The sequence below is a fragment of the Diuraphis noxia genome, unplaced genomic scaffold (genome assembly GCF_037042655.1).
Source record: "Diuraphis noxia isolate RWA-SAM2 unplaced genomic scaffold, SU_Dnox_SAM2 contig0002, whole genome shotgun sequence".
Taxonomy (NCBI): domain Eukaryota; kingdom Metazoa; phylum Arthropoda; class Insecta; order Hemiptera; family Aphididae; genus Diuraphis; species Diuraphis noxia.
The window spans coordinates 54,388,425-54,404,327 of record NW_028301712.1 but is presented as its reverse complement, the minus strand read 5'-3'; the positions used below and the strand labels follow the sequence as shown (position 1 = coordinate 54,404,327).

The 15,903-nt window shown below is 27.7% G+C and overlaps 1 protein-coding gene across 4 annotated transcripts; it reads right to left on the bottom strand.

Moving 5' to 3' along the window:
- Positions 1 to 3,465: 3,465 nt before the first annotated feature.
- Positions 3,466 to 15,668, bottom strand: LOC107165639 (modular serine protease-like). 4 transcript variants are annotated; one of them, XM_089220640.1, is made up of 14 exons: positions 15,358 to 15,668; positions 15,096 to 15,182; positions 13,257 to 13,314; positions 11,180 to 11,299; positions 10,899 to 11,087; positions 9,872 to 9,994; positions 9,529 to 9,777; positions 8,260 to 8,474; positions 7,785 to 8,000; positions 6,207 to 6,371; positions 6,015 to 6,145; positions 5,763 to 5,930; positions 4,938 to 5,094; positions 3,466 to 3,761 (listed from the first exon to the last, which is right to left on the bottom strand). In XM_089220640.1, the coding sequence occupies exons 2-14, from the start codon at positions 15,151 to 15,153 to the stop codon at positions 3,550 to 3,552; spliced, it is 2,061 nt and encodes a 686-aa protein (XP_089076766.1). In that variant the 5' UTR covers positions 15,154 to 15,182; positions 15,358 to 15,668; the 3' UTR covers positions 3,466 to 3,549. The 4 variants fall into 4 exon arrangements, with proteins under 4 accessions (XP_089076766.1, XP_089076765.1, XP_089076768.1 ...); XM_089220639.1 differs by having other exon boundaries at positions 15,397 to 15,668; XM_089220642.1 differs by lacking the exon at positions 13,257 to 13,314 and having other exon boundaries at positions 15,358 to 15,667.
- Positions 15,669 to 15,903: the final 235 nt, after the last annotated feature.

Genomic DNA, 15,903 nt, shown 5'->3' with positions numbered 1-15,903 from the left:
ATTTAAAACAATTATTTTTAAAAGATAAATAGTATTTTAAACATACCTACATATTATAACATTTTAATTATTGAGTAATGTCATATACAATTATAAACTATCATAATCTGCTGCTAATGTCCCCAAAGTTTGAAATGTAAGATTGTATTATTGACACCTAGAGTAAAGTGTTTTTAATAAATTGTAGATCATTTATTATGAACCACGTGCCAATGGAAAGTGCTATAGTTATATGTTTTTAGGGCACCGTGGTTTGGATTTTGGGCACCGCTATTCTAGACGATCGACGGCCGTGTAATTATAATATATACATCATGAAACACTATATCCTAGCTAGAATCTATTACATAGATAAGGACATATTATATGCGTCATAAATTGTTAATATATTAATTGTATGATACGATTATAGCATATTCAGTGTCATCGTTAGGCATGTGTATAGGAAGTATGGCCACAGCCCACAGAACTTTGTGCTTTTGTAGTTGTATTGGGCCTGATGGGAGGAGCCTAAACTTTATACAGTAAAAAATATTGAGGTCATGTATGAAAAAAATTACAGAATTGTACCAATGCCTGTTTATTTAACATAATTATTCATACCATACTAATTGATGCTTAAATTTTAACACGGTTTTGTTCTGGATTTTGCGTTAAGAAGATTGCCAATTATAGGTGCGTTGTCATAGAACCCGTAAATCGTCAACCTCCCCGCCCTAACATATCTCATTTTTTTACTTGATTTGTAGTATCCATTTGTATTTTTCTTAAAAAAATTTGTACTCCTCTCTTTTTTACGCAAAACCAAATTCGCCGTCCGGGTGCTGAAACGATGTCGTGCTGGCATACCTATAGCATCTTTATTGAATACCTACGCAGTGCTTGCAGGTGGTTTTAAAAATCTTTGTTTTTCGGTTTACCTAAATTTAATAACTCATTAATGGTAGTAATCATATTACTGTTGAATAGCATATTATTATCTGACAAAATCACTTTGTTGTATTTTACTGAATAAAATGTTTAATTATCAAGTTTTCAAACAAAATCACACTTTTTATTTAGCATCAACCGCTTATTAAACTCCATAGAGCTACTTTAACTAAAACTACTGACCAAATATTAACATTAGTTCAAGTTATTTTATTATTTTTTGTCTATGATGAGCTCGAGCAAAATAAAATAATGTGGTTTTCGGACCAACAAAATTAACAATAACCTCTTCAAGTGAATGGTCTTGACACCAGTAACTCATAATATTGTCATAATTGTCACCTCTAACCAATTTTGTATTTCTGCAGTAAGCATTAATATTTATTACTTATTACTTATTAGGTACCTATTATAAATCTTCAACTTTGTGAACCCGGAATTTTAAAGAAATAATGATTACTTTTCTTGAAATTTTTAGGTACTATTTAGATACAAAGGCCTCGTCAAGCATTATTATAATTTTTAATTTTACAGTTATTCTTGGAGCTCAACTATTTATTGTGAACTTAAAGATAATAGGTGGTAGTATGATGAACTGAAATGGTTTTGGGACCAACAAAATTAATAATAAAGTCTTCAAATGTATAGAGAGATTATGTTATAAATATACCTATGTTATACACTTATAAAGAACAATGTTTCAATTTTACACTAATTTGAATAGACGTTTATTTGATGTACTGTTTTCAAAATACAAATAAGTTTTTAATTTATGGTTTTGGTTCATTTTTTGGTAGATATAAGTTCCTTAGTATAATAATTAGTAAAAAATCTGCGATCAAATGATTTAGTTAACAAATAATTCTTCGATGATTCCTGAAAAATACAGGGAAAACCCGAATTGAGGCAATAGTTTGTTCTACCTATCTGCTATCATATAGGATATCAGATAGGTCCAAAATCGATCGGTTGACTTCTGGTGGTTCCGGGTGCCGTTGTTTCAGCACCGGACGGGAGATTTGATTTTGAGTAAAGAGAAGAGGGGTATACATTTTTTTTAAGGAGAGTGCAAATGTATACAAATCGAGTACAAAAAAATGAGATATGTTTGAGGGGGTTTCGACGATTTACGGGAACCAGGACGACGCACCTGTCAATTGTCTACTAAATTTTCAGAGTTATGATTCGTTTTTTCTTCCTTGATCATAATTATGATGCTATATATAAACGCTTTTATCCACACAAGTTTCTAAGTAATTCTTTATTTCTCCATTAGCTTTATGAAGACATACGATTAATTAAACTCTCTTAAATGTAAATTTAATAGATTAGTAACACAGTTATTTGGGCTGTTTCGACCAAATATAAAATTTAAGTTTAAAACTATATGCAACAGTAAAAACCATTTTTATTTTCTGTAAAATTGGCAACAATGTATATAAACCAATTATTTGTTTTGCATGAGCCAAAAAATACTTGCATAAGTATAAGTATTGGTATAATTTAGTATAATACCAACTTGTATAAGTCTATCTTTAAAATGAGGTAGGTACCTATTAAATCGAGAAAAATTATTGAGATTTCTTTCTTTCAGACCTCTCTTAGAAAAACTCGCGGGAAACCCAAGTAATAAATATTATTATGCACCTACTATCTACACCCTACATATTATTAGAAATCAGTACCTAGTAATTCACACACAATTTTATAACATTAAACAACATAATAGAAATATAATAGCTACTGGATTAATTACGGATATCAAAAATATACGAGTACCTAATATTATAGTGAGGTATCTGTATAATAATAATGATAATAATATAATTACTTTATGCAATTTTGATTTATCTATTTATCGTTCTTATAATAGTGTGATTCTTTATTTATAAGTTATGCAAATTATATTTGCATAAATATTGTTTATCAATACCATCGTTGCGTAGTACTCGTGTCTTGTATGATTATAATTAATTGGTAATTTAACAGTCGACATATTATTATTGAACTCTACGTCATATTAGTGCCACTGCTACATTATTTGAAGAAAAAAATAACCAAATTTTCCTGTATGTAAATTAGGAAATCCTGAAGTATTTCCCAAGTAATTCTTGTATATAATCTGTTTATAAAAACAGTATACTGCAGTCGTGAGAGGCGATATCAATATAATTATTACTAACGAAACGTATCTGATTAAATAAGGTGAAAGATTATATTTTTACTGTTCAGACGCAGTACTGGGCGCTGGGCCTTACTTGAAATTTATAATTTGATATATAGCATATACTCATATAATACATATAATATAAAAATACATTTTTTTGCCTTTAAGATGGAAAATAATTTATTACTAATGACCAAACATGAAGAATATTATATATATTATGTATTCTATATTATTATAAATCAATATTTAGTAAATGACATAAAATATGAACTCATAATTGAGTAAACTCAATATAATTGTATAATATATCATTATTTTTTGTTTGTGATACAATTATTTAGAATGTTTAAAAAATAAAAATATAATGAACGTAAAAAAACATTTATTAATACCAAGTTAAATTTTAAAATAATGATAGCAAGATAAATGTATTAATTAGTTTGACTGCACTATCTAACAGACTTAGAAAAGCTATCACTTGCATAAGTATAATTAGTATAAATTTCATGAATCCATGAAACGTGGCGACTAACATCTGTAAAAACTGCGATTGAATCATTTGTAGCAGCATCCTTTACACTCACGACTCCAGTTAAAAAATGTAAAGAGCTATGTTCAAAGGTAAGTCCAGCACCACTATCACCTTGATGAACGCCTTGTCCTAAAATTTAAGGTTTTAATTATTTATACTATAATATGTGTAGGAACAAAAAAAAACACAAACAACAATATTGTTGTTAACTAATACTTATGAGTATATTCTATAAATAAAATAACTTAATGTGACTTCACACTGCTCCGTGAACCCTGATTTCCGTAAAATAAATTATCCATGTATTTTTTAAATTATGCTTTTTATGTTGAACGTGAATTTACGGTAAATGGTAACTGACTTCTTGTTATCACAATCACCTAGTATCTATAGATACTATAGTGTCTATATATAGACCGTGATCTATTATATCAGTTATCTAAATTTAAAAAGAATACCCATTATTATATTTTCATTACCAGTGACTAGAGAGCCTAGGCTCTCTACCAGTGACCACATAATTGTAAACATTTGACTTGAGTAGGTTTGGATTCTATACTTTCTGGTATCTGCAATATAAAGGTAGGTTTCCACTATACGCGTGTGCCGTGTACACGTAAAATGTTCAGTTATGTCTAACGACACGGTAACGCGGTTATTCACGTGGTAACCTTACATAACCAATCAATCACAGCAAAGGATTCACGCTTTCGTGTATATTGGAAACCCACGTGACGGCTTGACGTGATATATACCAGCAAATATTGTGGAATACCACTTAGTAGTTAGTAGCCACTAGATTCAGCCAATAACATAGCTGATTTTTTTTTTCCGAAAATCACGGTTCACGGAGCAATCTGAAATCATCTTTATTCCTCTTAAATAATAATAAAAAAAGACAAGATATCAATAAATTAAATACTTTTTAAAAACCCATATTATGATAAATTATGAAAGTAAAATTATCCTGTTGTTCTATTCACAATAGACACTGCATGTAATAGCATGAATAATCACTATACGGAATCAAAGCATTATTCAGCCCTTATGCATTATAAATATTTTTATATATTTAATGTAATTATATATTGTATCATAGTATTTATTTATTAAATTAATTTGATTTATTTTAGTGAAATATTTTATAATTTAATAAAAATAACGTTTTCAGAAATTACGTGATTCATAACGTCGGTAGATAACTATTTTACAAAAAAGTAAGCTATCTTAATATGAACATGACTTGTAGTTAGTTTTTAGTATTTTACTATCTTTATGTAATCATTATAAACATTTATTACTTACCACTTTTAGTACCGGCACAGAATTTATCAACAGAAACGAAGTTTTGAAATCCGTTTTGGTACATATTCCGACAAGTCTGATGGTCGATATACGGTATATTAGCTTCTAATAAAACAGAACTTTCTACCATTTTTTCTGTTTTCCCCCAACCGACGACCTAAAATAATAAAAATATAAAATTAACAAGTTTTTGTGATGAAATCATAAAAAATTAATCACTAAATCATAGGCATAATAGCTACATACTTTTCAGTTTGGTTAGGTTATCAAGTAAACTCTACACGATATTCTAATAAAATTACCAAATAATATCAATCACAAAATATTAGCAGTATTATTTTGAAGTCCCTTATAAAATATATACAAAGTGACTTTCACCATGCATTGCCCACTTATAATTTGCTATACTTATGTAGCAAATTTTAGAACTATTGGCACAGTAAACTTGTGTGTGGATCTTTTACACACTCACAAACATTGCCTATTATTAATATAAATAACTAAGAAGATAGCAGTAATAATAATAACTCTTAATAAAGGTTTTACTATAAGAACGGTGATCATCATTTGAAAAAAAAATAAATTTTGTATTGCCAAAAAAAAATACTCTAAAAAAATATGGACCTTAAGTATAGGTACCATCAAAGACACAAATTTAAAAAATAGGAATATTAATAAATAAATTATTTTAGGAAAAGTTAATCTCTTTGTTTATGTTATGTAATGATCACGATGACTGAGAATAATTTGCATAAACCTACCTACTACTAATGTATCGTAATTATTAAATATGGAATAAAAAATAAAAATACTAAATAAATTTACTTTTCCAATAGATCCGTTTAAAATTGAATATTTTTTAGACCAGTCCACACAAACAGGCAAAACAACATTGCTAATTTTAACTTTGGTTGATAGCACAATAATGGCTAGATCTTCAGCATGATATCCGGAAGAACCATAATAACCTTCTCTTAAGTAAATTAATCCCACCTAAATAATTATTAACAACAAATTTAATGAATCAAACCTAGTATAAGTGTTTTTATTTTTTTTTTTTTACTGCATATTACTTACATCGATAATCTGGGTAAATTCATTGTCCGTAATTGTAATGTCACTACTATACTTTCCAACGCCAACTTTATACGTACCATCGTTTAATAATATTCTATTAGCCAACCTTTCTTGCCAAAAACAATGAGCAGCTGAAATAAATTGTTAGGGGGTTTTAACTCGGTTACTACACACTACACAGAGTTATTTTACCAGATACAACTAAATTTGTCGCAATCAGTGATCCTCCACATATCAAGCTAAAATTATTTTTGTTCGACTTTCGGTATATTCCAACATTCCAAGGCGCTGATCCATATTTAGCTTCAACGCCATCTAGAATCAATACTTGGTTTGGAGTATATTGTCGACCACAATCTAAAACCATGTTTGAATTCATTAATTGTAATGTCTTAAAAGTTAAAATCCAAAAAATGACAAATGCTTTCAATAGTTTTTTTTTTTATTATTATTATTAGATAGAGGCAATGAACTTAAGAATATCTAGAGTAAATTAGTAGCGTTAATAGGACATTTCAGATTGTTTTCTAAGCACGCTCAACATGTTATGAATGTATTTACAATACAATTATTTTCATACTTAAAAAGGTAGGCATTATAATAGACGTGATAAATTTGAATACAGTAAATCATTGCATGCAAAATACAATATTGAGCGTAGACATGTTGTTATCTTAAATTATTTAACGTATTTTATAATATTATTATGATTATAAAGTAATTATACAATACAGTAGGTTGAATTAATTAATGTTACCCAAAATATTGCGTTTGAAAATATCATTGTATGTATAAAACATAATAATATACTTTCAATGTTTCTAGTCCCCACAAATATATTTTTTAAATTACAGCTTATTAATGACTAAACTTTTATTTCTTTCGATTAAGTATCTCATTTCATTTAAATTTAAACTAAAAATATCTATTGAAAAATCGTATATGTTTTTTAGATTTTTTGGTTAAAACATGATATAATTATGCGGAACCTTGTTTTAAACGTTCAATCCTTAACTATAAAATTTGAACATTTCTTAAGTGGACAAAATAATTTGTGATTTTTGTGATTTTAATAAATTTATCATAATTAGAATTTCAAACGCTTATAAAAAAATCGTGACTATGTCTCTTTAACATTTTTTTAAATCATAATTTATTAAATTAAACTATTATAACAATTTTTGAGGAATCTTGAATTAAACTTTCAAGATTTTGATCCTTCTTATCTTTAAAACCCATTTATTTTATCGATATCAATAGAAAAAAATTAAAATGTTTATAAATATTTCAAAAAGAGTCAAAATATTATTAAAATCTATTATGTAAAATGAATTAAAATGATACCACAAAATTTCTATGCAAATTTTAAATTTCTACGGTTATCAGTTTTTAAATAACACCAAAATAGTTTAGTTTAATTTAATGACAAGGAACTTTTTTTGCATAAAAATTCTCGTTTTTTCGTCCTCTAAATACCAACTAGATTGACTTTCCCATCATAAAACATACTGAAGTTGAAAATTGAAGCTATATTTAAAGTACTTATAGTTTACACAGACATAAAAAATAATAACATCATTATCAAATCATACATTCATCCACTCAGATCTAAATTAAAAAATGTATCGCTCTGCTTAAAACCTCAAAAATAAAGACGATAAATCAACTTAGGATAAACGCATTTTCAACTTAAATGTTATAATTAGGTAATGAGGCAGCATTCATTAAATTAAAATTAATTAGAATAATACTTAAAACAAATATAGTTACATGGAATACACGTATAAAGTCTGTCACTCCATTTTCCGTCTTGTTGACAACGTAATTTGATTGGAGTTTCTATTTGTCCATTTGGTACAGTGTGTGTGACTTTACATTTTGGTGTTAATACAGTGCCCGGTATTGATGGGTTTGAACAATCATCTTTTTTACCATTAAAAGTACATTCAATATCTAAACTATCCGAAAACACTGATGGACATCTTTCTTAAAACATAAATAAATAAAATTTAGTAATTTTCTTGAAACTTAAATCAACTATTAAGGACCCGTTTTACAATCTTAGTTTAAACCTCGGTTATGCTTGAACCACTGATTTTACCGGCCGAATTCCGTGGTTTAACCGGTGTTCAACTATTGTAATACGGGCCCATACTAACCTTAATAATTTTATAATATTGAAAAATTAAAATAAATCAAATATCAAGGAATACCTATTATCGTACTTATACTAACTGATACTTACTCAAACATAATTTATCAACCTTTGGTTTCCATTTTCCGTTTCCCGAACAAATTATAATTCTGTTAGAGCTAGTTTTATAATATCCTTCTTCGCAGCTCTCTTCAACTGCTATATTCGGATCAACAAATGACCCAGGTGACAAAGAAGGATTTTGTTCTGATTCAGTTTGGAATAAAGAATACACAGTACCCTCGATATATGGAACCATGCATGACCTTTAAAGAATTAAAACGTAACAATAACTAAAATATAAGTGATTAGGATTAAAGATATATATTATTTATTTTTATGGAAATAGTATATTCCTACGCTTTTTCTTTTACTTAGCTATAGCCTATAGGTCACCATTTTTTTTAAAATTATTATTGTTATCTATATTTGCAAATTTTTTCCCTAGATTATTTTATCCTGTAGAATTAATATAGGTACGAAATTCTGATGAAATCTTTATAGCCGTTTTCGAGAAAAGTTGTTTAAACACATACGCAATTATTTGTGGGTTAAAAAGATTTCACACAACCATTTTTGCAGAAAAATACACGCATTATAAACGTTCTACGTACATATAAACTAACTGATTTGAGTTTTAAAATCGAATTAATAGAATTATTTCACTAATCAATTATTACAGATACGAATCACGAAATGTTGTTGAAACAAAAAACATATTTTTTTAAAAATATTTTAACATTAACAAACACTTAGGTAATTTAAAATAAAATGAACCCGAGCTATAATGTTTTTTACCATTACAGTAGGTATTTATATTTTATTATTATCATAATTATATACATAATATTATTACGCATATTCTATGATAATAAATACATAGATCCCAGACGTGTGTGTCGTCTTAAATTCGTCCTGTATTAAACAGAGTAACCTTACAATATAGGTATAACTTTTGTGATTAATCAACATATTTTATATAACAATAATTAGTCGGACTGTTAGATATACGTATTCCAAACTAATCTAGTTGCATTGCTTGCTCTGTGTATTGCTTCCAGTAATTATTAATCCAAATCCAATATCTTATCTAACATCTCTGCAAACAATCTCTTATTATAGTCACCAACCAATAACCATAATATACGACGAAACAATAATGGTGCTCTTTAACATTTATAATTAATAAAATCCATGCCAAGCGTCTTAAACATTTATATCAATGATATTTGTTTAGTCTACCTTAAATGATGTGTATTAACTATTAATATCTTTAAAAAAAAAAATTTAACTTATTACAAATACATAAACAAACGTTACTTAATATTATTTGTCTGGGTTGTTGGTCTCTGCGTTGTTGGTCTGCTAGTCTGATACTGCGGTGCTGAGTTAGTGGTTGGTCTCTGCGTAATGTGTGAAGTTGGATTGACTGATGTCAAAGGTTTGCGGTTTCCGTTGGAACTACAGCCTGCTTCATCAGAACCGTCAGCACAATGCTGTGAACCATCGCATTTTCTTTGTTTACTTATACAGGCACCATAGTTGCACTTAAACGTACTCATTGGACACCTTTAAATAATATTAATGTAAAGCTATTTACAGACATATAACATGTAAACATTGTATACGTCTTATTTATTTTTAAATCCCAATTAATACGTACACCATTGATTTACACAATTCCGATGTTTCGTCAGATCCATCATTGCAATCTGGAGTTCCATCACAAATAGTTGTTACATCGATGCATTGACCAGTTGAACTGCAGCGGTACTCTTCTCGAGCTCTAAATAATTAATGCACAATTTTAAACTTAATTAATACTTATAGTTACATTATAATATAATATTTGTAAACACTATAATCAGGAAATTTGCCACCCTGATACAAGAAAAAACGCATAGGTAATACGGAATAAAAATTGAATATAATTTAAAAACTTAAATTTTAAAGAAAAGTTTCCAGTGATTTATATATATATAAGTTAAGCCCAGTTGTCAAGGTGGAGGGATACTGAGAAATCTTATACTACTACTTATTTTATCGAAAATAATATACATCCTCCTTATAAATTATAATTATTTAGAAACATTATCAATTTATATTTGTGTTTTTCTTCACTTTTAATTTTTAAGATTGTTCTTTAAATTAGTTTAACAACATTACCATGGACATTTATATTTATTAATATTATAAATATTATTACTTTTTTGTTAAGAAAATAGTACTTTTTGTTCTCTGGTCTATAAATTGGGACTACTAGACGTAATAAATCTGAAAATAATTTCTAACAATAAATTGTAAGGTAAAATATATAATCTTTTCGGTATAGAACTCGAAGTTACAACCTTTTTGATCAATTTTATAAAAGTTTTTGTATTTTTTGTTGTTATTTACTTTCTGTATAATGCATAGAGTAGAATACATATAAGTTGTATTTACATAAATACTTTCAGCATAATATATCTGTGTATAATTATACATAAATTTTTTTATGTTTTAAGTTCAAAATATATTAAACAGTAGATACTTAGGCAGGTAAAAAACGCCGAATAAAAAACTAAATAAAAAATACACATCATTGTAAAATCAATACATTCATCGCTCCGCTCAGAATCTAAAATTAAAATATAAACTATGTTATATTCTATAACAATTATAGAATTTATAGTTTGAAATCAATTACTTACATGCATTTAACTTTACTGGTTACTTGAGTTTGTTGTGGTTTTGAAGAGCTTGAAGGAATACTTAGGCCTTGTTTTTTACATTCAGGTAATTGTTCATCCGACCCATCGACACAGTCGTTTTTACCATTGCATTTTGCATTTTTACTTATACATGCACCATAATTACAACGAAACGCAGATCTCGGACATCTATTATATACAAATAAATTCTAAATATAAAATAAGAGCATAATATACCTACTAAGAATTATTATTTATTAATGCCTTAAAACTGTCCATACGTTTTAAGCAATGGAGCACATAAACTTTGGGTCTCATCTGACTTATCTGAACAATCGGCGATTCCATCACAAATTGATGACTGATCAATGCACTCATTGTTTGCACATCTGAACAAGTTCCTATTAACACAACTCGCAATTTTTTAAAACAAACATCATTTTTACAAGCATTCAATTTAATTTAAAAATGTTAATACCTTAACGTTGTAATTGAATAATCACTAGGCTTTTAAAAAGAAAGTAGAAAGTACGTTTATACGTTTTAAATTTTTAGCCGTATAGGTAAAATAAGTTGTTACATGATCAATTATTTTAGAAATAAATAGTCCCTAAAATTCCATATTTTCAGAGTAGCTTTAATGTATAGTTAATAAAATAAATATTAGGTATATAAATATTCAAAGATTAACGAAGGAACAAATAACCATTATTATTTTTTTAGTAACCCACTTTTACGTGTACTTAATAATTAATATGTAAATATCATACGTTCAGGGGCGAACTTACCTGGGGTGCAAAATTAATTAGGGGCCCGTAATTTTTTTCAAATCTACGTAAAACAAGAAAGAGTTTAGAAAAATAAATATAAACAAAATTCAGAATAAAATGTTATTTTATCATAAAATTAGGAATTACATGTTATTTTTATTTTAAATAACAGTTATTTTATCTAGATTTATATATTTTAATTATTATGTGGACACAAGTGATACTGATACCTAGCAAATATTACATATATGTATAATAACAACAGTATTGTCGATTTCTAATACAATTTATCATTTTATACGTACTTCAGGTCCACCCCCATTTTTCGGCGGTCCTAGATTTAACCCATTGACGTACCCAGGATTATAGTACTATGGGTTTAACTCACATACGAGAGGCCACTGTGTGAAAACTTCAACCAACTAATAACTATATTATGTTACAAAGTAGCTCGATGCGCTCGCGATTAGCCTATTAATAATTTATATCACATTTATTTTTGATATTAACATTCAATATAACTATTTATATGATATACCTAGGTAAGTCACAATTAGTTGTTAAGTAAATTTAAAATTTTACAAACACAAAGTATTAATTTATTATTATTTTTATTCAATTTAGGTATACCTAAAGGTTAGGTATGTATACATTATTTAAGTAAATGAGTTTTAGTAAGATTTCGTACTCACTATTTATACTCCAACACTCAGTTTCCATATCTATATTACTTTAGTCTGTGACAGTACTTTCAGATGGCATCATTTGGGATAGGTGGCATTTAATTCTAAAAGGAGCCCGTTGGATCGATGCCCGGTTGTTATTGCTTGCATTATTATATTTTATATCGAAAAAACATGCTATTTTTATAATATTTTGAGGAATATTATATTGTGTACCAAGAAATTATTGTCACAATGATAAATATTAAATTGTAAATTACTAATTAATAGCTAGTTGGAATATATTTATAATTACTATTTAGATGCATACGTGGATTTTCATGAAATTTGGTACTTACGATGTGTATGTTTTATGAAGGTAAAATAATTAGGAACATAATAATGAATATGTGCTTGTGAGCGTGGCTTGCCGTTTCCTTTAAGTTACCCATTTGTACTGGTCAAAACATTGGCTTCTCAATTAAAAACTGAAATGACGCCATTGATTTATATACGTCATAATATACTTCTAAGTTTATAACTATATATTTATAGAAATATTCTTAATATATTTTATAAATTATTATAAGGTACCTATTTAATATTACATTATTATTGATTATTGTACGTCATATTATTTTCAAATAAAAAAATTGTATGTAGTTTATCATTTTGAGGAACCACATTTTACTGAGGAAAAAACTGTGGGTCAACATTGAGAATCCCCAACTGGGTCCGCCCCTGATTCAACGCCCTCTCCTGGAAAAAAAGTATGTGCTTGTAGAGTTATTATTATAAAGTATACTGTTGAGAATCCCACTCGAGCTTATATTTATCCCTCCTCCGAAATTAAATTATATTTACGCCACTAAAGAGATGATTATTAGTAGGTAAGTATTTTGTTAAGACAGAATATAGTTACCAACACTGAACATGATACGGTTTGTCGTTTTTCAATTAATGGATTACACAATACGCCCGTTCCTAAGACAAATAACTTGTATTATGATAATGACATAGGTATACATTTTACATATAATCTTTTTCATTTAGGCTAATAAAGCTCTTCTATATAGATGTAAAATCTAGTAATTATAACAGCTATTAGAAATTATTAGAGTATAATTCGCAAGTGTATGGTCGAGGTTTGTATACTGAAAAAATAGTTAACCTATTTTGACAAAAAACCATTGTAAATATTTCAAATTGTAGCAAAACACAGGCGATAGATGAATAGATTATAATAGAAAGTTGGATATAAATGATACAAGTATTATCTAAAAGATAACGGGCTATTTACACCAAATCGATGTATAATATGGAAATCCACAGTTTTTGATCAATGGACACCAAATTTTGCACACATATTATTTGAGATCCCAAACGGATCGTAAGAATATTAGATTAGAACCTTCAGGTAACAACTATCATATATTTAAAAAAAGTAAAGTGTGCATTTAGGATCAACAAATATTCTACTGAAGGTCATAGATAATAGATGATTGAATTAAAATTACTTTTAGGATGGCTTACCTTTAATATTAATAATATTATGATTGTAATCACATATTAGTGTATTTCTGCTTGAAATCCGTTCAAGTAAGCAAAGAAATGTTATTTACTATGTACCTATTATTACTTATTAGTTATTACTATCCACCAAGGTGGGTTGTCTACCTTAGTATTCATATTTAATTTTTCTCCGGGCAACGCCGGATGATACAGTTATAAAGTTCAATAATTGTTAACTTTTTAGCCTAATATCCATTGATATTTCTATAGATATAGTCAACTCGCAGTATAACAGATTTCTTTGTAACGAAAATATCAGTATAACGAATAAAACTGTTTTTCCTCGTGATATAACGAAAAATTAAATATATTTTTGTCCCCTCTATATTATAACAAAGTTTTTAATGCCAAAGTTCTTGCAATGTACAGAATTTTACCATTTTTTTGAGGCTGATATTACAAATTTTACTATTTATTTCGGCTATTATTTCATTATAGGTACGATAAGATAATATATAATATTATGTCGTATTGTCTCCGGTTATAACTTATAAGTTACACGTCTGTTAAATATAGATAATCATCACACAATTATTTGCATACGAAAACAAAGTAAAAAATTCATCATTTTCGTTGATAATTTCATTACCTAGTCCTCATAAAACCCCCCTACTATCCTAAAAGTGCGAATTGATTTCAATTCAGCAAACACAACCTCAAAACTCCAACCTCTAGACCAAGAGATAATTAATAACTTCAAAGTCCTGTGTGGAAAAATAACTGTTTCTGAATTTTTGGCCTGCTTGGATAATCGAGAACAGTGTGTTTTATATAGCCTTTTTAATTTGGACAACACTTTTGACCACGTAAGCGCAAATGGCTACACACTAAAAAAAAATCACCGATTTAAAAATAATTAAATGTGTATGTGTACGTAATAAACAAAAAATAGATTTTATTAAATACTAACTCATGTGTGTATGTATGTATTTAATAAAATTATAATGATATCTAATAATATGTACCTATGCAATTATGATAATCTAAAAATTAAAACTTTGAATTTTCTCTTAAATCTCATTGTATCGAATTTTGCCGATTTATGCTTTTGATATAACAAATTTCGATATAATGAACTTTCAATAAACTGAACTTTTTACTAAGTTTTTTAAATTCCTTATAGTTGTTGTAGTTTTCTTTTTATAGTGTTGTTATTATATTATCAGAATATTAATAGATAAATAATGACGTACCTGTCGTACCCAATAAGAAACATAAATATAATGTTAACCAGGAACTCGCTGGCTTCATAGTTCTATTCGATGATGACGAAATCACTACTGTGAAATATAATGTATTATTATATTTACAATTTTATAACTATGTGACAATAAAAAATGACGAAAAATAGCAATATTATCACTATATTTATTGACAGCGATTAATGAAACAAAATAAAATCTATACAGAAGTATAGTATGTTTCTAATACATAGAAATATTTTATAATACGTACTTTAAACATTGGTAAAAAAAAATTTTAAAAAATACGAACCAACAAACAAACGTATATAAGACATAAAGAAAACTGGACTCAGAAAACGGAGATTTGTGTCTGTCTACCTGCTAGTTAAAATGATATGGCTATTTTTTCACAAAACGTATAATTATAAATCGGTTCACTGATAACAAATCGTAATTATATTAATAATTATTTTAATAATGTAATAAAAATAATAATTAGTAATCGAAGCGTAAAATCGCAACGAACGTAAAACGTTTGGTCTTGCGTCTAGTCTGCTTGGTGTACGATAATATACTGCAGCGTGTTTGTCTTGGATAGGGTCACATCGAAGCCTGTAGGTACATAATATTCAATGTATGCTATTTAACCGACCGGACTCCGAAGGACATTAAAGTATTATGTAGGTACTTGTACATCATAGGAGGCACCCACTACTCCCATATCATATCATTTATTTTTATTATAAGTTATACGTATGTATTGTGCATATCATGTATGGTTAAAAAAGTTTTAACATAACCTATCTGTGTACACATA

Excerpts from the sequence above, each read along its gene's own strand:
- LOC107165639 (XM_089220639.1), bottom strand. The coding sequence starts at position 15,421 with ATGTCTTATATACGTTTGTTTGTTG. Across the intron at positions 11,088-11,179 it reads TGTGCTCCATTGCTTAAAAC|ATGTCCGAGATCTGCGTTTC; the intron begins GTATGGACAGTT and ends TGTATATAATAG. Across the intron at positions 3,762-4,937 it reads CTGTGCCGGTACTAAAAGTG|GACAAGGCGTTCATCAAGGT; the intron begins GTAAGTAATAAA and ends CTTAAATTTTAG.